This window comes from Phacochoerus africanus, chromosome 4 (assembly GCF_016906955.1).
Source record: "Phacochoerus africanus isolate WHEZ1 chromosome 4, ROS_Pafr_v1, whole genome shotgun sequence".
Lineage (NCBI taxonomy): Eukaryota > Metazoa > Chordata > Mammalia > Artiodactyla > Suidae > Phacochoerus > Phacochoerus africanus.
Window position 1 is genome coordinate 28,668,864 of NC_062547.1, and position 26,178 is coordinate 28,695,041.

Sequence of the window (26,178 nt, forward strand, 5' to 3'; positions counted from 1 at the left end):
TTTCTAGTGGGTAGATAGTGGTGGTTTTAATTTGTATTTCCTTGAGGATATAGAATAATGAATGTTTTATCTCTAGCTTCTTAATCCGTGTATGTGATTTCTTTATTTCTCTTGCTCTATTGAACTGGGTGGGGCTTTCAGTACAGTGTTGGATATAAATGATAAATAATAGTGAGTGTCCTCATATTTCTGACTGCAGAAGGAAAAAGCTTTCAACATTTCTCCTTTAAAGATTATATTTGCTGTAGGTTTTCAGTAGATGCGCTCTCTCTCTCTTTTTTTTCTTTTTTGGCAGCACCCACATCATATGGACTTCCTAGGTTAGGGATCAAATTTGAGCTGCAGCTGGGACCTACACCATAGCTGTGGCAACACTGGATCCTTAACCCATTGCACTGGGCTGGGGATTGAACATGTGCTGCTGTGGAGACAATGCCAGATCCTTAACCTGCTGAACCACAGCAGGAACTCCATACATGCTATTTATTTATTTATTGGCCTCACCCACAGCATGCAGAAGTTCCCCAGACAAGGGATTGAACTAGCAGCACAGTGATGAAATGCCAGATCCTTAATCCTCTCAGCCACCAGGGAACTCCCAGTAGATACTCTTTAGCAGATTGAAGAAAGTCCCTTCTGATTCTAGTTTGGGAAAAGGGTTTTTAATTTTTGTTTTTGTGTTTTAAATAGATAATTGAATTTTATCAAATGCTTTTCTAGACTTGTGAATATCATATTATTTTTCTACTTCTTTCTTTTAATGTGCTGAATTACATTGATTTTCTTAATGTTAAACCAACTTTGCATTCTTGGAAAGAACTTACTTTGGTTGTAATGTATTATCTTTTTAATATACTGTCGGATTTGACTTGCTAGTATTTGGGGTTTTTACATCTATGCTCATGAGAGAGTTTGGCCTGTAATTTTCCTTTCTTGCAATGTTCTTGTCAGGTTTTGGTATCAAGATGATGCTGGCCTTGTAAAACGAGTCGGGAAGTGTTGCCTCTTTTTCTGTTCCCTGGAAGAGTTTATGTAAGCTTGGTCTTATTTCTTGCTTAAATGATTAGTAGACTATACCAGTGAAGCCATTCAGTCCTGGAGTTTTCATTGTGGGAAGGTTTTAAACTAAAGATTCAATTTCTTTATCAGATATAGGACTACTCAGATTTTCTACTTAGTCTCATGTTAGTTTTGATAAGTTCTGTTTTTCTAGGAAATGGTCCACTTCATCTACATTTTCCAATTTATTGTCATAAAGTTTTTTGTAGTATCCTCTTATCTTTGTAATGCTTGTTGGATCTGTAGTGATTTCACCTTTCCATTTCTGATATTATTCATGCGTTTTCTTTGTTTTTCTTGATCAGTTTTGCTAGGTAGAGGCAATCAATTTTCTTAGTATTTTGTTTGTTTGTTTGTTTTTGTTTTCTTCCCCAAAGAACTGGCTTTTGCCTTTGTCAGTACTCTCTATGTTCATGTTTTATTTATTTCATTAATGTCTCTGATTTCTTCTCTTTGAGTTTACTGTTGCTTTTTTCCTGACTTGAGATGATTACTTAGATCATAGATTTTTCAACTTTTCTTGTTTTCTTTAAATGCATTTAGGGCTATAAATTTGCCTTTAACATAGCTTTAGCTTCATCCCACAAATTTTAATAAACATGTTGTATTTTCATTAACATGCAGTTCAAAATATTTTCTGATTTCTTTTGCTTTCTTCTTTGACCCATGAATTGTATATAAATGTTTTTTTTTTTATTATTTCCAAACCTTTGGGGCTTTTTTTAGTAACTTTTAAAATATAATTTAGGAGGAGTTCCCGTCGTGGCACAGTGGTTAACGAATCCGACTAGGAACCATGAGGTTGCGGGTTCGGTCCCTGCCCTTGCTCAGTGGGTTAACGATCTGGCGTTGCCGTGAGCTGTGGTGTAGGTTGCAGATGCGGCTCGGATCCCGCGTTGCTGTGGCTCTGGCGTAGGCCGGTGGCTACAGCTCCAATTCAACCCCTAGCCTGGGAACCTCCATATGCCGCGGGAGCGGCCCAAGAAATAGCTAAAAAAAAAAAAAAGATAAAATATAATTTATATTTTAATTCCACTGTGATCAGAGAATATGCTCTCTGTGAGTTCAGTCATTTGAAATTTGCTCTGTAGTCCAGCATATATCTGTCTTGGTAAATGTTCCATATATACTTGAAAAGAAGGTATATTCTGCCATTTTTGACATTTGGTACTATACGTATATAATTAGGCAAAAATAGTTAATCTTGTTCACATCCTCTGCACTCTGAATGAGCTTTTTGGTCTCCTTATTCTGTTACTAAGAGAGATGTGTTAAAATGTCTCACTGCGGTAGGCAGAATTCTGAGATAATTTCCCAGGGTTCCCACCCCTATTGTAAGGACCTGGTATAAATGACAGCCTTCCCTTGAGTGTGAGTAGTACTGTGGATATAATATATTTCATTCCTGTGATTAGGTCATATTACATAACAAAGGTGAATGAGTTTTGCAGGTGTAATTAAGGTCCCAAATTTGCTGTATTTGAATTAATCACTAATCAAAAGGGAAATTATCCTGAGCAGGGCTGACCCAGTCAGCTGAGCACTTAAAAGGAACTGGGCCTTTCCAGAAGTCAGAGATTCTGACAGAGCATGGGTATCTCTCCTACCAGCCTGGAAAAAGCAAAACCAGCCTGTTGTGGAGCAGGCCGGGAGACAGAGAATGGCAGGTGGCTTCTAAGAGTCCAGAGCCTCAGTCCTGAAACTGCAAGGAACTGAGTTCTGCCAATGACCAGGAAGTTGAGAGGAGGACCCCAAGCAAATGATGCGTAAAATGAGCTAACAGTCCCAGTTGACACCTGGGACCTGGGACCTAAGAGTTCAGCTTTGTGAGACCTGAGCAGAAGTTTCAATTCAGTCATGCCCGGAATTCTGATCTACAGAAACTGTGAAATAATAAATGAATGTTCTTTAGGCTGTAATATTGTGGCAATAGAAAACTAATACGTGCATTATGATTATAGACATACTTTTTTTTCCCATTTTAATTCTATTTTTTTAAAAGATGTATTTTGGGAGTTCCCGCTATGGCTCAGTAGGTTAAGAATCCAACTGTAGCAGCTTAGGTTATTGCAGAGGGGTGAGTTTGATCCCCAGCCCAGTGCAATGGGTTAAAGGATCAGGCGTTGCTGCAGCTGTGGCTCAGATTCAGTGCCTGGTCCAGGAAGTTTCATATGCCTTGAGTACAGCCATAAAAAAACAAACAGAAATATGTTTTGAAGCTATGTTATGAAATTAATATTATAATACCTCAAATAATGCTATTTGCCTGAAGTCTATTTTGAATGATTTAGTAGAACTATTTTAGCTTTCTTTTTTGTATCTACATCTTTAAGATGTGTCTAGTGTATTTGATTGTGTTTTGTTTTTCATCTGGTCTGTCAGTCTGTGTTTTAATTAGATTAGCCTATTTATATTTAATGTAGTTACTAATATATTATAATGTAGTAACTAATATATTTGAGTTTAAATATACCATGTTTCTATTTTTCACTTGAGCCACTTGAGCAGATTTTTTTTTGCATCCATATTGTCTTATTTTGTACCCCCTTTCCTTTGTTATTTATCCAACTTTTTTTAGTGTTTAGCCTAGAAATTAAAGCATGTACCCCTGACTTAATTAAAGTCTATTGTAAACTAGTATTTTTTACTACTTCCTCCTAGACAATGAAAGAACCTTAGAATATTTTAATTTCCACTACCTCCCTCTTGTCTCTTGTATTATGGTTATGTGATTTTAGTTTTCATCGTATTTTATATCTTGAAAACATTATTACTATTTTCTGTGTTCAGTGTTATTTTAGGTTTTCTTTCTCTTTTTTTTGTATTTTTGCCTTTTCTAGGGCCGCTCCCGCGGCATATGGAGTTCCCAGGCTAGGGGTCTAATCGGAGCTACAGCCGCCGGCCTATGCCAGAGCCACAGCAACACCAGATGCTCATGGCAACGCCTGATCTTTAACCCACTGAGCAAGGCCAGGGATCAAACCTGCAACCTCATGGTTCCTAGTCTGATTCATTAACCACTGAGCCATGACGGGAACTCCCAGTGTTATTTTAGATTTACCTCTGTACTTACTTTTCCTGGTTGCTCTTCATTTCTTCCTGTATCTTTTTTTTTTTTTGTCTTTTTGCTATTTCTTGGGCCCCTCCCTCGGCATATGGAGGTTCCCAGGCTAGGGGTCGAATCAGAGCCGTAGCCACCGGCCTACGCCAGAGCCACAGCAACGCGGGATCCGAGCCGCGTCTGCAACCTACACCACAGCTCAGGACAACACCAGATTGTTAACCCGCTGAGCAAGGGCAGGGACCGAACCCGCAACCTCATGGTTCCTAGTCGGATTCGTTAACCACTGCGCCACGACGGGAACTCCTCTTCCTGTATCTTCATGCTTCCATGCGGGATCATTTTTCTTCTACCTGAAGAATTCCTTTTAGTATTTTTTTTTTTTTTAATGAGGGATTGTTACTATTGACTATTTTCAGGGTTTTTTTTTTTTTTTGATCAAAAAATGTATTTATTTCATCTTCATTTTTGAAGTATATATTCATTGGATATAGAATTCTAGTTAGCAGGGTTTTGTTTTGTTTTGTTTTTAAGCACTTGAAGATACCATTCTTCTGGCTTCTGTTGTTTCTGTTGAGAATGTAGCTGCCAGTCTTACTGTTGTTCCTTTAAGGTGACGGCGGCTTGGCTGCTTTTAAGATTTCTCTTTGTCTTTGATTTTCAGTAGTCTTCCAATTATGTGTCTCGGTAACGATTTTCTTTGTAATTATTCTCCATGGGTTTATAGTGCTCTTGAATCTATGGTTTGATGTTTTCAATCAATTTTGGAAAAATTCTCAGCCGCGTGGTACTGCCAAAAGTCTTGCTTAGCTTCTCGGCCTCTCAGCCTCGTGTTTGCTTTCAGAATTGCCAGTTGCCTGAAAGATGGGGTGGCTCCAAAGGCCTGGCTGACCTCTCAGTTTCCCTGTTCTTCTGGAATCCCACCCAACTCCCCACCAGTGTTCACTGTCTCTGAGGTTTTCTAAAAGCCATGAAACCAATTTTCTGTTGTTCAGTTTGGGCCAACAGCCTGGTGGGCCATTACTGGGGGCGAATCTCTTCTCTTGGTATTGGTAATTCTTGCTTTTTAAAGCTAGAATGAAATATATGACAAACTTACAGACATGAAAATCAAATTCAAGGTAATGGCCTCCTCACAGCATGAACCCACACTCTGTCCTGTGTTTTCCATTAAGAGATAGCTTAACTGAACAACATCAGTTTAGAGAACTTGTGGAGCGTTTTTTAAATAGAGAAGTACTAGGTTAAGAAAAATGAGGTATGCTCTAAAGTTTGCATTGTAATGTGAAAAAATTATTGTGGGTCCCCATGACGCCTACTGTTCCATATTTTACTTGGTGCCAGTGTTTTCCCTGTGGAAAGAAAACTGAGGAATTTGCTTGCTCAGTGCTTCAAATGTCGGTGCCGCTTTAAAGTGATTAATGTTTCTTTGAATTTTCAGTTCATTTCCTTATATTTCAGCAGTTTTTGCACAGGATGTCCTTACTCTGAGATTATTTCATTGGCTAGCAGATAGATTGCATTTCTTCTTAGATTTAAGGCCTACGGTTTCTTCATAGTTTGCTTTTTTGTGCATTTGCAGAAGGTGCTCGAGAGGAAGATCTAGATGCTGTGGAAGCACAGATCGGCTGCAAGCTTCCCGATGATTATCGGTGTTCATATCGTATCCACAATGGGCAGAAATTAGTGGTTCCTGGGTAAGATGTCCACTGTTTTGGTTCACTGTTTTGTAATGATACAAGTTATTTTCAAGTTATTTGTAGTTACTCTCAGTAGATTAAAGGAGTATAAGAATTCTCTTCTTCTCTGTAGCAATTGATAGGACAAAATCTATAGCTTGAATATGATTTTACCCAAACAGGTGTATCTCAAAAACATCATTTCTATCAACATGTTGTTATAGTTAAAATAAAGTCTAATTGGAGGTGGGGCTACGGGACATAAGGTAGATACTGTGTGTGAGTACAGTGTAACAAAAACTGTTTCCACCCCTTGAAATGTTTATCCCCTTACAGGCCAAGTAAATTGTTTTGGAAGGCTTGATGTAAATTCTGTGTGTCCTACCTGTAAAAAGCAATAGTTTATTCAGAGCTACATACACTAAACTAAAGAAAATATAGTTTTATCCTATTCCAGCAAAGCTTATAATTGAATGGCCTGTTTTAAACTTCTAAAAAATATGAAGTAAAAAAAAAAAATGAAGTATTCACTGTGGAACCTTTTAGTAAAAGCAGACCATGCAGTAACTGTCAAGGTCACTCACAGTTTGAAAAGCCATATGCTTTGAATGGTTCTACTCTTTTTGTTCCTTTATGAAATGAAGCTGTTTCAGAGTCACTGCACTTGTGAGATGCCAATAGGACTTTAGGGAGAACTTTGTATTGTTCTTATGGGAACATGGTGTCTCTTTGGGTGTGAAGAGTCCCATGAGGCACTGTTACCATTTTAGATCAGAGCTGAGGGAGTACAGGGAATCTAGAAAGTGGTCAGACCGGGGTGGCAAGACAGTACTCACAAGTCAACTATTGGGCAGTTAGGACTAGAAAAGCCTAAATCACTGCCTTCCCCGCCCCCCGCCGCCTCCGCTCCCCACCCCTCTCTATTTTCCTGTCAAACTGAAACTTCACCAAATGGAAAATTCGTCATATTTCAAGAAAAGACAGGAGAGTACTTTTTATTAAAAGAGTTGCTCAGAATTGACCTGACGAACAGGTGCTGACTTCAACCCAGAGATTTTTATCTACCTATAGCCCACACAGTGAGACTTAGGATGGGAGTCTCATCACGGACCAACACCTGTGTTGTTCTCTTCCCTATACCGTGAGATGCATTTAGACCCCACCCACGCCAAGTTTATGCAAGATGAGATCTCAGCTGCCTTCCATTTATACTGTCTGGTAGGCTAGGGTAAGCTAAAGGTTGAATCAAGATAAAGGTGTCAGGAGTTCCATTGTGGCTCAGTGGGTTGAGAATCCCACATAGTGTCTGTAAGGATGTGGGTTCGATCTCTGGCCTCTATCAGTGGGTTAAGTATCCAGCATTGCCGCAAAATGCAGCATAGCTTGCAGATGTGGCTCGGATCTGGCATTGCTGTGGCTGTGGTGTAGGCCAGCAGCTGCAGCTCTGATTCGACCCCTAGCCTGGGAACTTCCATATTGCCGCAGGTGTGGCCCTAAAAAGAAAAAAAAAAGATAAAGGTTTCAGAGAATTTACCCCTTTAAACATTAAATTAGTCATACACACACACACATCACATCACAAAATATTGGCAAAATATGGTAAGATGGATTTTTTTTTTTTTTGGCCGTGCCCATAGCCAAACTTCCTGTGGAAGTTCCCAGGCTAGGTATCAAACCCAAGCCACAGCAGTGACCCAAGCTGCTGCAGTGACAACACAGGATCCTTAACTTACTGTGAGATAGGAGAACTCTGGCAAGATAGATTTTTGAGGAGTTCCCGTCCTGACTCAGCAGTTAATGAATCTGACTAGCATCCATGAGGACACAGGTTCAATCCCTGGCCTTGCTCAGTGGGTTAAGGACCTGGCATTGCCTTGAGCTGCAGTATAGGTCGAAGACTCGGCTGGGATCTGGTGTTGCTGTGGCTGTGGCCTAGGACTGCAGCTGCAGCTCTGATTAGACCCTTAGCCTGGGAACCTCCATATGCCACGGGTGTGGCCCTAGAAAAAGACAAAAGACAAAAGAAAAGAAAAAAAGACTTTTGACAGCAATACAATTATTTTTCTTTTTAGAAGGTTGACATTTAGACAGTTTAGACATTTAGCCTTTTAGTTTAAATCAGTATCTTTTCACTCAAGAGTTTGAATTTAATATGTATAGAAATTGTAGTGCTTTGGATATTCCTGGTGTAGAACTGATGTGTTAATCAGTTCTTAGCAACTTGTCAATGTGGAATTATTATTCCTCAAAAAGATGGCAGTTGATTCAATTTTTCAGGTTGTTGGGAAGCATGGCGCTGTCCAATCACTATCGTTCCGAGGACTTGTTAGACGTCGACACGGCTGCTGGAGGGTTCCAGCAGAGGCAGGGACTGAAGTACTGTCTCCCTTTGACTTTTTGCATACACACTGGTTTGAGTCAGTACATAGCAGTGGAAGCTGCGGAGGGCAGAAACAAAAATGAAGTCTTCTACCAATGTCCGGTAAGTGGGAAGTGTGTTTAAATGTGGCTCTAAGATGTGTTCTGATGAATGTATAAAATGTGCATTCGGAATTTTCAGGGTTGTAGAATGGGTATCGAGTATTATGCAGTTTGACTGTAGACCTACCTAACTAGAGGGCTCATACTCTAATACAATGGCACTGGAACGCAAAAATGTTACCAATGGATAAACTATACAAACTGTTGTATGGACACAGGGGAAGCTGTGATTTGTGTTAAGGCATTTAAGTTTAAGGAAAGCTAATGAGCTTTTTGTTGAAGTGATTAATTACAATATAAACTTCTAATTTTAAAAATGTAGCTTTTGGGAAGTTCCCACTATGGCTCAGCGGTAACGAACCCAACTGGGATCCATGAGGATGTGGGTTCAATCCTGGCCTCACTCAGCGGGTCAAGGACGGGCCTTGCCTTGAGCTGTGGTATAGGTCACAGACAAGGCTCAGATCTGACGTTGCTATGGCTGTGGCGTAGTTAGGCAGCTGCAGCTCCAATTCGATCCCTAGCCTGGGAGCTTCCATACGCCGTGGGTGTGGCCATAAAATGACAAAAAAAAAAAAATAGCTTTTGGACAGCATTTGATTCTAGTTCTGAGTGGAGTAGAAACTTCTAAACTCTTCAGTAGGTATTTGAGTTGTTGAAAAATGTAGATCAATTTTAGGAGGCTTTTGCTATGATTAAAATGTAAGCACAGAAAATATGGCATTTGGTTTCATTCTTATTTCTTCAGCTTTGTCATTCCTCAGTTGCAGACCTTCTGCCTTCATTTTTGCCTAGATGTGAACTTTTTTTTTTGTCTTTTGTCTTTTTAGGGCTGCACCTGCAGCATATGGAGGTTCCCAGACTAGGGGTCTAATCGGGACTGTAGCTGCCATCCTACACCACAGCCACAGCATGGAGGGATCTGAGCCGAGTCTGCAACCTACACCACAGCTCACAGTAATGCCGGATCATTAACCACTGAGCCACTACGGGAACTCCTGAACTTTTAATTTAAAAGAGGAATTTAAAATAGAAACTATTTTTCACATGTGACTCCATATAATATTTAAATTTTTTAATGAGCTCATATAGCTTTCGATTTTTTTTCTTAAGTTTTGACTTGATGCCTCCTTAAGGTTGTAGGATGATGACTTGGTCTCTCCATTTATGGAGAGAAGTGACTAATCTAGAATCCTTTAAGTCCCTTGACTGAATACAAAACCCTGCCCTCTGGGTTCATAGGCCATATATCCTCTCACAGTTTTAACTTCCTAATTGTTTTCCTGAAGGGTAATTTTTTAGTTCACTGTAATGGTAATAGCAGTGTGTATGCATTTTAACTTTTGTTGAGAAGTGCACGGCTATTCCTCTAAGGACTTGATAGAAAGAGCCTGAATATAAAAATGATAAGGGAACTGAAAAGTGTGAGGAATGTCTGAGTATTGGTTAAAGTGCTTGTTATTTGTTATCTGTTTGCCTTGTATCCAGGGAAGGATACAGATAATGGACAATGGGGAATTTAAAAATACGTATTTTGCTTGATTGCAATATTCTTTTTCCCACCTAGGACCAAATGGCTCGGAATCCAGCAGCTATTGACATGTTTATCATAGGTAAGAGGAAAAAGTTGTCTTTTTCCCTTCTTCTTTCTGGTAAAATTCAGTGGGTAAAAACTCTTCACTTACTTGATCCGGTGGCAATTTTATATTTGTATTTCTCTTTCTTTTCTTTTTTCTTTCTTTCTTTTTTTTTTAATGATTTTTTTTTTGTCTTTTTGCTATTTCTTGGGCCGCTCCCGCGGCATATGGAGGTTCCCAGGCTAGGGGTCTCATCGGAGCTGTAGCCACCAGCCTACGCCAGAGCCACAGCAACGCGGGATCCGAGCCGCGTCTGCAACCTACACCACAGCTCACAGCAACGCCGGATCCTTAACCCACTGAGCAAGGGCAGGGATCGAACCCACACCTCATGGTTCCTAGTCGGGTTCATTAACCACTGCACCACGACGGGAACTCCTCTTTTTTCTTTCTTTTTTTTTTTTTTTTGGTCTCTTTAGGGCCACACTCCTGGCATATGGTGGTTCCCAGGCTAGGGGCTGAATTAGAGCTGTAGTCGCTGGCCTGCACTACAGCCACAGCAATGTGGTATCCGAGCCGCATCTGCAACCTACACCACAGCTCACAGCAATGCCAGATCCCCCATCCACTGCGAGGCCAGGGATCAAACCCGCATCCTCATGGTTCCTAGTTGGATTCGTTACCGCTGAGCCATGATGGGAACTCCCCATATTTATATTTCTTAAAGCTTGCTAGTTCATAAGGTACTATACCTAGGCTCTCATTAAAATAGCCCTTGGAGTTCTCTTGTGACACAGTGGCTTGAAGATCTGGTATTGTCACTGCTGTGGCTTGGATCACTGCTGTGGTGTGGGTTTGATCCCTGGCCCAAGAACTTCTGCATGCCCAAAATAAAAATTGCTCTTGTGCATTATTTGACTTCGGTTTCTATTTGGAAAAAAGCCATGCCGAATACAACCTTGTGCTCTTAGGACTCTGCTGTAGAACAATGAATTGTAAAGAATTTTTTGGAATGTGTGTATAATTCCCTGTGTACACACATGCATTTTACATAATACACATTAATACACATAATACACATTAATACATAATTAGGAATGTAGATACATAAAATAGCTATATTTTTTTCTCTTTTGGTGCCAGTGCTATAGTAAAAGACTGATCAGTCACACCAGAGACTTCAGAACAGGAGTCTTCAGAGACTCGCAAACTGGGGCCTATAAACTTCTTGGCACACCTGGCTTTCCTTGGCCTTAAGAGTTTATTTCTCATAGGATTTTGAGAACAACTTAATTTGTATACGAGTATAGCTCACTCCTTTTGCTGTTCATCCATTCTTATTCGGCTTAGGTTTTGCTCACATAAGTGAAGTTTCCTGACTATCCATTCTGGTTTTTAAAGGCATTTCTGACATATATTAAACATCCTTGTTTATTAATAGTAAAGGGGCCTTCCAGGCCAAGGCATCTGTATGTAATTGTATCTCCTAATTGGAACCTTGCACAGAGTCTAACTGTCTGTGTATCCCAACGATGGCATATTCTAGGTTTGTGATATACTTCACAACATTAAGAAGCTCTCACCCCTATGTAGTAAGTCTTAAAACACTTTTAAACTTAATGTTTAAAACACTTTTTTTTTTTTGTCTTTTTGCCATTTTCTTGGGCTGCTTTCGTGGCATATGGAGGTTCCCAGGCTAGGGGTCGAATCGGAGCTATAGCCACCAGCCTACGCCAGAGCCACAGCAACGCTGGATCCGAGCCGCGTCTGCAACCTACACCACAGCTCACGGCAACGCCAGATCGTTAACCCACTGAGCAAGGCCAGGGATCGAACCCGCAACCTCATGGTTCCTAGTCGGATTCGTTAACCACTGCGCCACGACGGGAACTCCCGTTTAAAACACTTTTAAACTTAGTGTTTAAAATCACCCTGATTCCTGTGATCTGTGGTTTCTAAGTTAAGCACCCTCTATGCTTAGGCCGCACTGCTTCTTACTCTTAGTTTGCTACTGGTCTGACATGGTGGAAGACCCCACCGTGATAGCAGAGTGCTAGGGCTGAGAATACTATTCTGGGAGTTGGGGTTTCTCCTACAGTGAGAGCACAAAGCAAAAGATTTGAGATGCACTGGAAGAAATGAGCTGGGAAGATAGTGCCAGGAGGAAAGATGTGCAAGTATGTGATCTGACTTTCTACTACCTTGATAAAATCTCAAGACTATCAAAGGAATTCCAAGATATGAGCTTACTTTAAAAGGTGGACTATTATTACATCTTGATTCAGTTATGTTTGACTTTCTTGGAATTTTTGGTATAATATAAAATGGAATCTTCTGGTGATCAGTACCTTATTAATTCATATTTAAGAAAACGGGAATCTGAAGTTCCTGTTGTGGCTCAATGGGTTAAGAACCCAACTAGTATCCATGAGGATACAGGCTTGATCCCTGGCCTTGCTCAGTGGGTTAAGAATCCAGCATTGCCACGAGCTGCGGCATAGGTCTCTGATGCAGCGTAGATCCTGCATTGCTGTTGGTGTGGTGTAGGCCAGTAGCTGCAGCTCCAGTTCTACCCCTAGCCTGGGAACTTCCATATACTGCGGGTGTGGCCCTAAAAAAGTAAAAGAGAACCGGAATCTGACAAGTTTAGAGGTGAAGTCTGCATGGAAAATTTTGTCCTTTTAAAGAACATACTATGGTTGGTATTGTAATAAATTCAGGTTCACTAAATATACCCATGCTAATTTCTCTTTTTATGTAAATCTTAGGATATTTATTTTTTTCTTGCATAGCATTTTATTTCATGAACTATACAAAATGGTTTTTTAAATTCTACAGGGAAACTAGTAGCTCTCAAAACAGAGAATTGTACCATTTATGAATTTTAATAACATTCACGTGGCCCCTTGATATCTTGCTCAGAGTGGATAGATGAACAGTGACCATTTGAATTCAGTAGCATTTAATAAATAAGGGGTCAAAGTGGGCCATTAGTAGACATTGAGAAAAGAGTAAACTATTGTAGTTTACCTTCCCTCAATTGATACCTATAATTTTTTTTTTTTTTTTTGAGGCTGCTCCTGTGGCATATGGAAATTACTTGACCAGGAGTCAAATTAGAGCTGCAGCTGAGGCCTACACCACCACCCAGCTTGTGGCAATGCCAGATCCTTAACCCCGCTGGGTGAGGCTGGGAATCTAACTTGTATCCGCAGAGACATTATATTGGGTTCTTCACCTGCTACAACAGGAACTCCAGATACCTTTAAAATTTTAAAGCTCTATACCATCAGACTTGAGCTTAAATTATATCTTCAGTCATGCCCTAAATAGAATAATTAAGTAAATTTAGCATCTGACATTCAGTGTGGCAGAGTGCAGGGTTAATAAAAACAACATCATGAAGAAACTCATTGCAACATGGATTAAGGGACTAATGTGTGGTGGGCACCGAAATGTATTAACAGTAATTAATGGGGGTCTGATAACATTGTGTTGTATTACGTAGAAGATGCAGCATAATTCATGTAAATACTTGTGGTGGATCCAGTCACTAGATCATGGATGTGTGGTCTGGATTGAACTATTCCAGTCATTCTCTGCTTCAAGCTGGTCACTGAGCATATGGAAGACCACTGTACATTTGAATCTGTAGTAGTACAACGCGACCACTTTGGGATGGCCTGATGCCCAGAACCCCACAGTGCTGTACCCCTCTTAGATGTGGAGACTGAGCCTGGCTTCTGCCAGAATTTTGTGTATGAGTCAGGATGTACCCGGACCAAATGGACCCTCACCATCTCAAGATAGGTGCTGATACTTTTTCTGTAGTTTCTTCCTAGATCTAACTATCTTCTTTGTTCCCTGTGTTCTAGAAATTATAGACAAGGGTTTTCATCCTTGTAAGTTTAAAAGTCAGTTATTTAGTTATAAGTGTAAAAAGTAACTTGAAGGTAGTTGGAGGATTCCCTAGCAAAGTAGTTGGGAATAAAATGGATAAAAGTTTATATAATAAAGGATTAGGAGTTCCCTTCCTGGCTTAGCAGTTAGCAAACCTGACTAGGATCCATGAGGATGCGAGTTTGGTCCCTGGCCTTGTTCAGTGGGTTGGGTATCTGGTGTTGCCATGAGCTGTGGTGTAGGCTGTAGCTCCGATTTGACCCCTAGCCTGGGAACTTCCATATGCTGCAGGTTCGGCCCGAAAAAGCAAAAAAAGAAAAAAGAAAAAAAGGATTAATAGAATGCTATTTATAAATGTTTCTGGTTTTGATGTCACACCTTAAGCATAGAGAAATTATCATTTCTTCCTTGTTTCCTGTATAGATTTTTTAAAATTGCGTGTCCTTTTCTCTTTTTTCCCCCTTCTTTGTTTATAGGTGCTACTTTTACTGACTGGTTTACTTCTTATGTCAACAATGTTGTATCTGGCGGTTTCCCTATCATCAGAGACCAAATTTTCAGGTATGTCACTTGGGACTTTTTGGATTGGAATGATTATAAATCAGAAAAAAATGTCAGTTACAGATCATAAGATGAAGTTTCCCAAGAAAGTTAATAACAGACCATTTCATCTTAAATCTCACGGTTTTATTCTCACATTAAAGCCAAAACATCCAAACAATTGATAAGCCAGGTTTTTTCATCTTAGAAAATCAAGAGAAGAAAATAATTTTGATTTAGAAGCTGTGGCTTTATAGTAGTTACATAGTTTTTTGGGGGAGGGAGCTGTTTGCCAATTAATGGATTTACTGTGAATAGCAAGTCAGTAACTATTAACTCTTGGAGAATATTATCTATTATCTCTAAATGGAACATTCAGGTACTATAGATGGTATTAGAAGTCATATTGGTTCACAGTAGCCTGGTTGGCAGAAATGATAGATTAATCATACACCAGAGGCCTCTAGAATAACATACCAATACATTCTTATTGTCAGAGTCACCGTCTATAGGGCATAGCCGGGTTTTTAGATGTTCCCAAAGTTTCCTTAGCTCTGAAAACTGAGATAAGCTATTTTAGTTTCCAAGTTAGTTACTGATCCATTATTTGAACCACTGATTGTTGAATCCTGATGACCTTCATTACTGATTCAAACTTCAAGGTTTTCTAGTTTGTAATTCCTAGTTTTCTTTTAAGCAGAATGACTATATACCTTTAAGATGGCAAACATGATTTAAATTTTTTATCCTAAAGTAAAATAGAAACTATTTTGCATTGTGTCTTTAAATGTTTTTGTCTTACAGAATTGACATTTGTTGATTTTTAAAATGTTTAATTTTTTAAATTACCCAGATATGTTCATGATCCAGATTGTGTAGCAACAACTGGGGATATTACAGTTTCAGTTTCCACATCGTTTCTGCCAGAGCTTAGCTCTGTACATCCGCCCCACTATTTCTTCACATACCGAATCAGGTGAGAATTTTAAATGGGGTCAGCGTTCAGTTAACAGTGGAATATGTGCTGTGGATGTGCTGTTATCATGCCCCATTTGACATGATATATAAATCACATTTTGAAAGGCAGCTTCTTGCTGAAATGTGGAGGTAGGTGGATAACCAAAAAAATGTCTACAATATAGTGTTTATAAAGTACCTTGAGATTATATCAACCTCTAAGTCATGTCTTCAAAATAGGTTTCATGCCAGGTACTTTGAGAGATGGACCACCAAGGTATAATCATCATGAAAGGTCATATTAGAGTTATAATGCATTCTAAGAGCTATGAAGTTGCCCAAGATAAAACCATGCATTTAAGTTTTATCTTGCCCATCTATATTCAGTTAAAAGTGTAACTGGAGTTCTCTTGTGGAGCAGCAGGTTAAGGATCCGGCTTGCCACTACAGTGGCTTGGGTCTCTGCTGTGGTGAGGGTTTGATCCCTGGCCCAGGAACCATGTTGTGGATGCAGCTAAAAAAAAAAGTGTAATAGATTTTTACTCATTACAGCCTGTATGTTAGATAGACATAGCGTTAAGCACTGGATTTGGTTAAATAAAAAACAAATATTAAACTCACTTTAATTCGAAGTACTCTGGGAGTTCCCTTTGTGGCTCAGCAGGTTAAGGACCCAATATTGTCTCTCTGAGGATGCAGGTTCAGTCTCTGGCCTCACTAAGTGGGTTAAGGATCTGGTGTTGCTGCAAGCTGCCGCTTAGGTCACAGCTACAGCTCTGATTCGACCCCTGGCCCAGGACCCAGGAACTTCCATATGCAGCAAGCGCAGCTGGTAAAAAAAAAAAAAAGAGGAAGTACTCTGGACTGTGAGATAAAGACAACTCATTGCCCTAAGAGATTAAGAATGCTTTGTCTTTAGGTATATTTTTAAATATTTTATGATACATTATATGTATTTTCAAAATACATATACATGCATATATACATACTGAAAACAATAATAATGTATATTTAACCAGGAAGCATTTTAGAGTTTTGGTATTGTATGCAGCCTTTGATATGTCCAGTTACACTTGTACAGATGTTTATTTTCTGCTTTTTTGGGTTTTTTTGTCTTTTGTCATTTCATGGCTGCACCTGCGGCATATGGAGGTTCCCAGGCTAGGGGTCTAATCGGAGCTATAGCTGCCAGCCTATGCCACAGCCACAGCAATGCCAGATCTGAGCCGTGTCTGCAACCTACACCACAGCTCACGGCAATGCCAGATCCTTAACCCACTGAGCGAGGGCAGGGATCAAACCCGCAACCTCATGGTTCCTAGTTGGATTTGTTTCCCCTGCGTCACGATGGGAACTCTAGATGTTTGTTGTTTTAATTGTCTAATTTAGATCCTGCCGTAGATTGAGATCTGCTTAAAATAATAGCACCTATACATGCTTACAGGATACTCAAAAGGGAAATAATTCAGCAGATTTTCTGAGAAAGAAAGTAGTATTGGAAACGGTCACTGAACAGTGGAGGCATGAAATAGTGACTGAACAGTGGAGGCATGAAATAGTGACTGAACAGTGGAGGCATGAAATAGTGCCATTTTGCTTTGAGCTTTCTAGAAGCTAATGGAGAAAAGGGAGATGGGCTACACAGCCTCGTAGTGAAAGACTGACTCCCTTTTTTAAAACAAGTTTTTTATGGCCCTATGTTCTAGAAGGTGTTTCCCACACTGGTCCTTATTCAAATAGCAACAGATTTTTGTCACCATTGTGTCTGTAAATTTTTCTGTTGCCCCTCCGATGGTTACTCCTAACTGAAAGTCAAGTGTATAAATTGAACGAAAGCATTTCTGTGGGGAAATCCAGCTAATCAAGCCAGTATCTTTGAGAACTTACAGGAATAGATGATTTACACAGACTTTGGGTTGGGTTTCTTAACTTCCTTTGGAAATCCCTTTCATAGTCTTAGCTCAAATACTGTCATTCTTAGACAAAAGAAACCAACATGTCTCTACCACCCCGTTCTCCTCTCCAGGATTGAAATGTCAAAAGATGCACTTCCCGAGAAGGCTTGTCAATTAGACAGTCGCTACTGGAGAATAACAAATGCTAAAGGTGATGTGGAAGAAGTGCAAGGACCTGGAGTAGTTGGTATGTAGCCCAAGACTTGGGTTTATAGAGCAATTGCTTCTAAGACATTTTGGAGAATATATATGTGATACATCATTTGTCAAATGCATGATGTGGTTAGTGGAAAAGACTGCATCTTTTTTTTTTTCTTCTTTTTTTTTTTGTCTTTTGTTGTTGTTGTTGTTGCTATTTCTTGGGCCGCTCCCGTGGCATATGGAGGTTCCCAGGCTAGGGGTTGAATCAGAGCTGTAGCCACCCGCCTACGCCAGAGCCACAGCAACGGGGGATCCGAGCCGCGTCTGCAACCTACACCACAGCTCACGGCAACGCCAGATCGTTAACCCACTGAGCAAGGGCAGGGACTGAACCCGCAACCTCATGGTTCCTAGTCGGATTCGTTAACCACTGCGCCACGAAAGCAACTCCAAGACTGCATCTTTTTAATAGCTATGTGTCAGTGTGAAAGATACTGTAGATTCTGGATTCTTCTCTTAACTATGATACTTTGCTGCATAAATATAACATGTAAGCATTGTTATTTTATCAGGTTAGTACTTTAAATATGAACTTTTGAAAAATTACAGCAAACTCAATTATTTAGGGATTAAATTTCCATGCTGTGGACTACACGGGTTCCCTGCTTTTTCCTCTTCCTAATTTTTTTCCCGAATGTTTATTCAGTATCGTATTCTTTCTTTCCTTTTTTTTTTTTTTTTTTTAGGACCACACTCATGGCATGTGGAGGTTCCCAGGCTAGGGGCCAAATTGGAGCTGTAGCTGCTGACCTACGCCACAGCCACAGCAACACCAGATCCGAGCCTCATCTGCGACCTACACCACAGCTCACGGCAATGCCGGATCCTTAACCCACTGAGCAAGGCCAGGGAATCAAACCTGTGTCCTCAAGGATACTACTCAGATTTGTTTCCAGTGAGCCACGATGGGAACTCCCAGTATCATATTCTGTGGGGTTACAAGGTATAGGGCAGAAAAAGGAAATAAATTTCATAGCGGTCATCTTTTTGAAATTTCAGGAGACATTTTGAAACCAATAGCACAGATTTTTTATTGTTTGTCAGTTTCAATCATCTCTAGCCTCTGATTACCACTGACATTTGGCTTTTTAAAAATTATGCTTATCATGCATTTCTGGCCCCTTGGATCCTTTATGTTTTGCTTCAGGAAAATAACATTATTTAAGCTACGCACTTTTGTTACTGGTCCTAAGCACATGCAGAATTCAGTTTAAAGTTGTTTTAATTAATTGCCACAAATAAATTAATGTTCTACATGTCTTTTAAAGGAATTTTTCATCAATTTGTTGAGGGTTCTAGTGCTAAAGAGTTTTTTGAAAGCTGTAATTCTTTTTCTGTCGTTTAGTCCATTGGAGTAAGACCTCTCGTGACTGCCATTTTGTCTGGGCTAAATGCTCAAGATGCATCTTCAGAATTTTATGTTTTACTCTCTTTCTACTTTAAACATTTAGATGATCCTTGTCTCTGTTTAAACAGGTGTCTGTGACACTTTTTATTACCCATGTCTTAAAGATGGTGTCTTTAATGCCTCTCCGTTTTTGGCTTTTATTCTAGTAGATATCACCCTCCCACACTATAAGGAGTGAGGGGAGTAGGGAAAAAAATGTCAAAATACTCATAATCCCATCACTGTCAACGTTTTGTTATATTTCCTTTCAGATTTTTTCTAATTATGCATTTACTTTAATGCAGTTTAAAGAAGACCTATCTTATTTGCTATGATGAAGGAAATCGTGTGCTTTGATTTATTCTTTCTGTTTTCTCTGCAGGTGAATTTCCCATCATCAGCCCAGGCCGGGTATATGAATACACAAGTTGTACCACTTTCTCTACAACATCAGGATACATGGAAGGATATTACACCTTCCATTTTCTTTACTTTAAAGACAAGATCTTTAATGTCGCCATTCCCCGATTCCATATGGCATGTCCGACATTCAGGGTGTCTATAGCTCGATTGGTAGGTTAAATTTTCCTCTGGTGCTGATTTACATGACTTGGTAGAATTAACTCTGTAGAGGGTCTTTGCTGATTAGCCAGACAAATAGTTTGTAAATGGTATTCCAGAGAACCCTAGAGATTTTGAGGGAAGTGTCTTGGGAAGGGGGTATGTACAGATATGCCGGGGCGGGGGATGGATAATACGTAAACTAGGCTCCGTATTCTTGAATGTTGTTGTTATTGTTTTTGTTGTTTATTGTTAATGTTTTTTTGTCATTGTTTTTGTTGTTTATTTAATGTTTTTTTGTTATCGTTTTTGTTGTTTACTTTAAATAGACTTTATTTTTTAGAGCAGTTTCAGATTCACAGCAAAACCGAGCAGAAGGTACAGAGAGCTCCCAAGTACCCGCTGCTTCAACACATGCCTAGACTCCCCCGTTATCAACATCTCCCACCAGAGTGCCATCTCTGTTACGATTGATGGGCCTCCACTGACACATGACTATCACCCAAAGTCCGAGTTTACATTAGGGTTCACCCTTGATGTTGTCTCTGGGTTTGGATGAGTGTATAATGACATGTATCCATGGTACAGTATCATATGACGCAGTTACTGGCTTGAAAACTTGATTGGCTTTTCCAGTTTTCAAAAACAGTTTTGTTGCCTAATGAGAATCACCACCCTAGACCACTTAGAATCACCTTTATTTTATGTCATTAAGACTGGGGTAAACAATTTCTTACATTGTTTTTGTTAAAATTCCCAATTTTGGGAGTTCCCGTCATGGCGCAGTGGTTAACGAATCCGACTAGGATTCGTTACGGGTTCGATTCCTGGCCTTGCTCGGTGGGTTAAGGATCTGGTGTTGCTGTGAGCTGTGGTATGGGTCACAGATGCGGTTCGGATCCCGCGTTGCTGTGGCTGTGGTGTAGGCCAGTGGCTGCAGTTCCAATTAGACCCCTAGCCTGGGAACCTTCATATGCTGCAGGAGTGGCCCAAGAAAAGGCAAAAAAAAGACCAAAAAAAATAAAATAAAATTCCCAATTTTGTAAAATAATACAAATATCCTATAAAATCATGACAAAGAGGATGTAATGGGTAGACTTGTACTTTTAGTAGTTTCTCTTTGGGATCATTTCCTAAGTCAACTAGTTATGTATTTTTTTTAACTCTCATGTCTAGGGTTATGACAGGTGTAGGAGTAACCCTAATCTTATAGGCTATAAAATTATTAAAGCAAGTTACGAAGCTCCAGTTATACAATAGGAATAAAATATGAATTGTATACCCAGAATGTAATCCAATTATAGGTGTCCAATGTTAAGAAAAAGTCCTCTGGCTCCTGGGATGACTCTGATGGGTGGGTCTAAAATAAGTCTGGGAAGATAGACATGATACTAATCTGACTTAGAGCTGAACATTCCCCACTCCAGTTTGGAAAGAGAAGGATGATGTTGAGACCTAAGGCCATTAGACTTGTGGTAGTTCTGGTGAAAAGAATCTACAGCCTGGGTTTGGAAGTGAAGTTTGCTTCCCTCCCAGTGAAGGAAGGAATGCTTTCTACTGTATATTTCCAATGCTGTGAATTTGCTACTTCCTATAACTGTCTTCCACCCCATTTCTGTGTGAGATCCGTATCATCGTCTTATTAAATGTTGGATACGACTTATCAGTGAAGTCATCTGGGGCTGGAGTTGTCTTTGTGGGAAAGTTTCAAAATATGAATTTAATATCTTTAATATTCATATTTTCTGTTTCTTGTTTCACTTTTGGTAATTTGTGTCTTTCAAGGAATTTTTCCACTTGGTCTAAATGTTGAATTTATTTTCATAAAGTTTTTTGCAATATTCCCTCGATATCCTTTTACTGGCTGTAAGAGCTGAAATTATATGTACTGTTTTGTTCTTCATATTGGTAATTTATATCTTGTTCATCACTTTAGCTGGGAGGTTATCACTGTATTGATCATTTGAAGGAACAACTTTTGATTTCATTGATTTTCTCTATTTGCTCATTTTCTATTTCATAGATTTTTGGAGTTAGCTATGTTTCTTTCCTACTTACTTTGGGTTTAATTTCCTTTTTTTAACTTCTTAAGGCAGAAGTTTAGATTATTGATTTTAGGTCTTCTTGCTAAGCACTGTTTTAGCTGCATTTCACAAATTTTGATGTGTTTCGTGAACATTTAATTCAAAATATTCTCAGTTTCCCTTGTAAGTTAATTTTTATCTGTGTCTTTTTTAGAAGTGTATTAATTTCCAAACATTTAGAGCTTCTCCGGTTCTCCTTTGATTATTGATTTCTAATTTTGCTATGGCTAGAGAACTCATTGTGTATAATTTCAATCCTTTTAAATGTTTTATGGCCCAGCATTATGATCTATCTTGGTAAATGATCCTTGTGTATTTGGAAAGAATGTATATTCTGATATTTGGGGGGATATTATTTGGGGTAAAATTGGTTGACTGCTTTTCGAGTTTCTATATATTTACTGATTTTTTTTTGTTGTTCTTTGAGAGATGATTATTGTAATCGCCATATAATTACAGTTTTGTCTATTTCTTTTTTCGATTCTGAGTTTTTCTTCTCTTTTTATTTGTTTCGTGTATTTTGAAGTTCTATAATTATATGCAAATATGTTCAGGATTGTTTATGTCTTTTTTAATGAAGTGCTTCTTTTATTGTTATAAAATCTCTCTCTGACAATATTCCTTGTCCTAAAGTTGTCACATGTTCCCGACCTACGGTGTAAAGAGTGTTGACGTTTGCGCAGGCAGTTTGCACAATTAAGTTACTCTTGGGCCAGTCGATCATTTTGAGACTTGTTTTTAATGTTTTTAGAGTTAGTATAAAGTAGTCTTTACCTTAGGATAAATAGTTCTCAGACTTTTTGTTCTCATGATCCCCTTAAGCTCTTAAAAATTATTGAGGCCTCCAAATAACTCTTGATTATGTGGGTTATATGATATTTATCACGTTGGAAATTAAAACTGAGAATTTTTATAATATTTACTTACTCCTTTTTTAAAGTTTCAAAATTTTAAATTTACAATTTCAGATTATAATAAACTCATTACATGTTCAACCCTCTCTTAACTATGTTCTTACTTATTTAGAGTTTTAGTTTCCTCCCAACCACAAATAAGCATATAAAATTACTTGATCTGCCTTATGAAAAATGTTTTCTCTCTCTCAAGGATGAGAAAATAAAACGAAATGAGCATTCTGGATTTATTTCTAATCAACATGGAAGAGGCTATGGGGATTGTATTTGTAATGTGCTGTATTTGCATTGTAACTTTCCTATTTAAAAATTCGTTTTCTTGATAATGGAAGTTGAGTTTTTCTCTTTGTTAGTCCTCTAACCATATATCATCATACTTAATATTTCATTTGCCTTATACTCTGAATGCCGCTGTAAAATTTTTTTTTTTTTTTTTGGTTAGTCGTAAGCCTTTTCTTGGTCTAGGTAGTTTGTTTTGGACACTTTAGAGGCCCCTCCTGCTTATTTATTCCCATTCTTGTCCATGTGTTCCTCTTTCCATCAACTGTGTGTGTCTGTACACTTTTGTCTGAGAGATCAGCAATCTCCCTCTTCAGCTACATTGATTTAATTTTGTTTTTTTCTTAAGATGGATTTTAATGTTTCAGAATTCCCTAAGCCTTAATTCTCTCCCCTTTTTGGACCTTCTACTGAATTTTTAAGTCTTTCTTTCCTCAATTAAAAGAAATCAGAAGATAAAAGTAATGAAATTTGTTATATTTATGTATATATTTCTGATTGTTGTTGTTCTTTTTAGCATTACAGTAAACCCTAAGTGATGATTCCTTTGACAAATCCTAAAGATAAGTTTTTTCCCACATTAATTCATTTGCTTGCTGAGCAGATATTTATGGAGTACCTATGAGGTGCTGGGGAAAATGCAGAGAATGATATGATCAAAATCTCTGCCTTCAGGGATGTAATGTACAGCATGGACTATGGTTAACAATACCGTGTTGCATATTTGGAAACTGCTAAGAGAGTAAATCTTAAAAGTTCTCATCACAAGAAGAAAAGCTCTGTAACTATGTATGGTGACGGATGTTAACTAGATTGATTGTGATCATTTTGTAATGTATACAAATATTGAATCCTTATGTTGTACACCTGAAACGAGTATCATGTTGTATGTCAATAATACTTCAATAAAAATAAAAATAAAAAAAGAAGAAGAAAGTTGAGGAGATTAAAAAAAAAATTTCTGGCTTGGAATTTACATTCTAGTTGGAAGAGACAAAATGTGGCAAATACACCCTGTGTTTATGTCAAGTAGTAATAAGTGCTCTGGAGAAGACGCAGCGAAAAGGGGTTAAGGAGTGGCCTGTTGGGTTGTTCTGATATAAAAATGTGTCAGGGAAGGCCTCGGTGACATTTGAGTTCATACTTGAAAGAAGTAGAGGGAGCCAGGTGGATGTGTGGTCAGAGGATGTTCCCAGCAGAAGAACACCAAGAACAGAGGTGCTCAAGCACTCGTGTGCTCGGTGTGTCTGAAGAACTGCATGGAGGCCAGTGCACGGGGGAGAGTGGTTAGAGACGAGATCTCGGGGGTAGCGGGGTGCTGCATGTGCAATGCCATGAAAGCCTTGGTGGAAGGACTTCTGCTGCATCACCTCCCAAGTTTCCCAACACTTCCCATGTTACCATCTAGATCTTACTGTTCAGACTTCTGTCCAGTCTCGCAGCTTCTCTCAAATGTATGCGAGAGAAAACCGACAGCAGAGTAAGTCAAGACTCCATTGCAGACAGTGCTTAAAAGGAACTGAAGTTTCCCAGGGTCATTCCGACACTGGATGTTCAGCATCTTTCCTGTCCTATCCTGAGAGACTTCAACAAGTTAATTTTAAAGTGGTGGCTACTGATGGTGGTTGCGGTGACATGATACGTCTTTATAGTAGGAGCTCCATAGAAACCTACTGGCCTTCGCATTTTCAGTACCTAAAAGTTACCAGTAGAGGTCATACCTTGTTCATATTTTCACATCCTTTTTTTTTCTGTAAGCATGTAAGTTAATAAAGAATTGGTTTTAATACATTAATAAATTCAGCAAAGTTTTATCTCGGATTGTTAGGAGTGAGCCATTTGCTACCTTGCATGAACTACCAACCACCATATTCAAAATAAGTACTGTACTGATGAACTATATTTCCCATTACAAGCACATCGAGCATTTTTCAACGTGTGATAGAAGTTACGCTCTCGAATCCTGCGTCAGTGTGTGCATTATGAAATGTATAAGAGTCTATAAGATTCTGTCGAAAAGGAGAAAAATTCTCTAAGAAGTCTCTACAAATTCACATTTGGCATGTCCAGTTGTTGAGATTCTAGTGAAATGAGATTTTGCCTTAAATAAGGATTTTTGAAAACCCTGATGGGAGTTCTCATCAAAAGATTGTTTTCTCGTTCAAGGAAATGGGTCCAGATGAATATGAAGAGATGGAAGAGGAAGAAGAGGAGGAGGAGGACGACGACGACGATGACGATTCAGCAGATATGGACGAGTCCGATGAGGATGACGAGGAGGAGCGGCGGCGGCGAGTCTTTGATGTTCCCATCCGGAGACGCCGCTGCTCTCGCCTTTTTTAGCAGCCCTGGAATGAATCCAGTCCAGTAGATTGCTCAGTAATGTAAATAACGAAACTGTTCTCAGCTTACAGCAGGAAAGCTAGCATGAAATGGTGTGCCAGGCCCTGGGTTCCATGCGACGCTACCTTAGGAATTAGATTGTTTGGGTTTGTTTTGTGTGTCGAGAAGGAAATAGGGATCTTTTTTTTTTTTTTTTTTTTCCTCCTCTTCTAGAAGGCAATGGGAGACGAGGTCTCTAGCTAAGGAACAGACATTTGGTTGTTTTGACATATTTTATACTTATAAAAATGTGGAAATGGGAGGGAGTTGCTTGAATAAGGATTGAAAATGAAGCAGAAATACCTACATAAGGATAGACACTGGCTGAATAATTCTGTGAAAAGACGTACAGCATAAGTTAGTTAGAAATGAACAGAATTTGTAATTAGGCTAATCCATGTAGTGGTTCCTATATATTTTGTACTCACAGGGAACTCACTGACGAAATAGCTCGAATGCTAGTTGTTCATATCCTTTCTTAGACAATCTATCCTTGAATTTTAGAGTTTTCATCCCAACAGCCTTGAATTTAAAGTCTGTCAGTATGACTTTGGCTTTGAATTTAGTCTCCACTTCTACCAACCTTGATTTTGATTTAAAATCTTTAACGTGACCTTTAATTTAAAGTCTTCAACACGATGCCCTTTATCATATTGTTCATAGATGCCTCATTTTTGAAATGTGTGTAAAAGTATGTATTGTGTTGTTTATTAACAAAAGGCCCTTCATGATGTCTCCTGTAGTCTAAATTTGTAAATACTGCTTCCGTTTTGTTTCTCTTTATATACTTGACTGTCTAACTTTGTGATAAGTGACATGAATTTTATGTTAAGATTAAGTACGTTTTCCTGGAACATGGATTTTTTTTTTTTTTTGTAATTATATAATTGAGAGTTTGGAATGAAATCCTTCAGGTATCAAAAAGTCACATTTTGAAAACAGATTTTTGGTTCTGATCCTATATTTTGTGTAATTGCCTATTTCCCATAAGCGAATATTAGTAAGCCTTTCCTTTTAAGATGGAAGATGAGATCAAAACTTATTGGCCTATTGCCAGAGGCCCATTCAAAGTCCTTTCCTGGCTTTGACTGTACCTTGTCAAGTACTCCACCTTGCATTTCCCCAGAAACAGTTATTTTGTAGGGAAAATTGTAGAAAGAA

General features: G+C 38.9%; 1 protein-coding gene across 1 annotated transcript in view; it reads left to right on the plus strand.

Moving 5' to 3' along the window:
- The window catches only part of FBXO3 (F-box protein 3), a 39,560-nt gene extending 13,582 nt beyond the window's left edge, over positions 1–25,978 (plus strand). The window contains exons 4-11 of the mRNA XM_047776031.1: positions 5,703–5,817; positions 8,077–8,281; positions 9,848–9,893; positions 14,234–14,318; positions 15,151–15,273; positions 17,281–17,396; positions 19,180–19,370; positions 24,802–25,978. Of these exons, the coding sequence (XP_047631987.1) occupies positions 5,703–5,817; positions 8,077–8,281; positions 9,848–9,893; positions 14,234–14,318; positions 15,151–15,273; positions 17,281–17,396; positions 19,180–19,370; positions 24,802–24,978 (1,058 nt within the window). The 3' untranslated portion in view covers positions 24,979–25,978. The remainder of the gene's footprint in view (positions 1–5,702; positions 5,818–8,076; positions 8,282–9,847; positions 9,894–14,233; positions 14,319–15,150; positions 15,274–17,280; positions 17,397–19,179; positions 19,371–24,801) is intronic.
- The last annotated feature ends 200 nt before the right edge of the window (positions 25,979–26,178 follow it).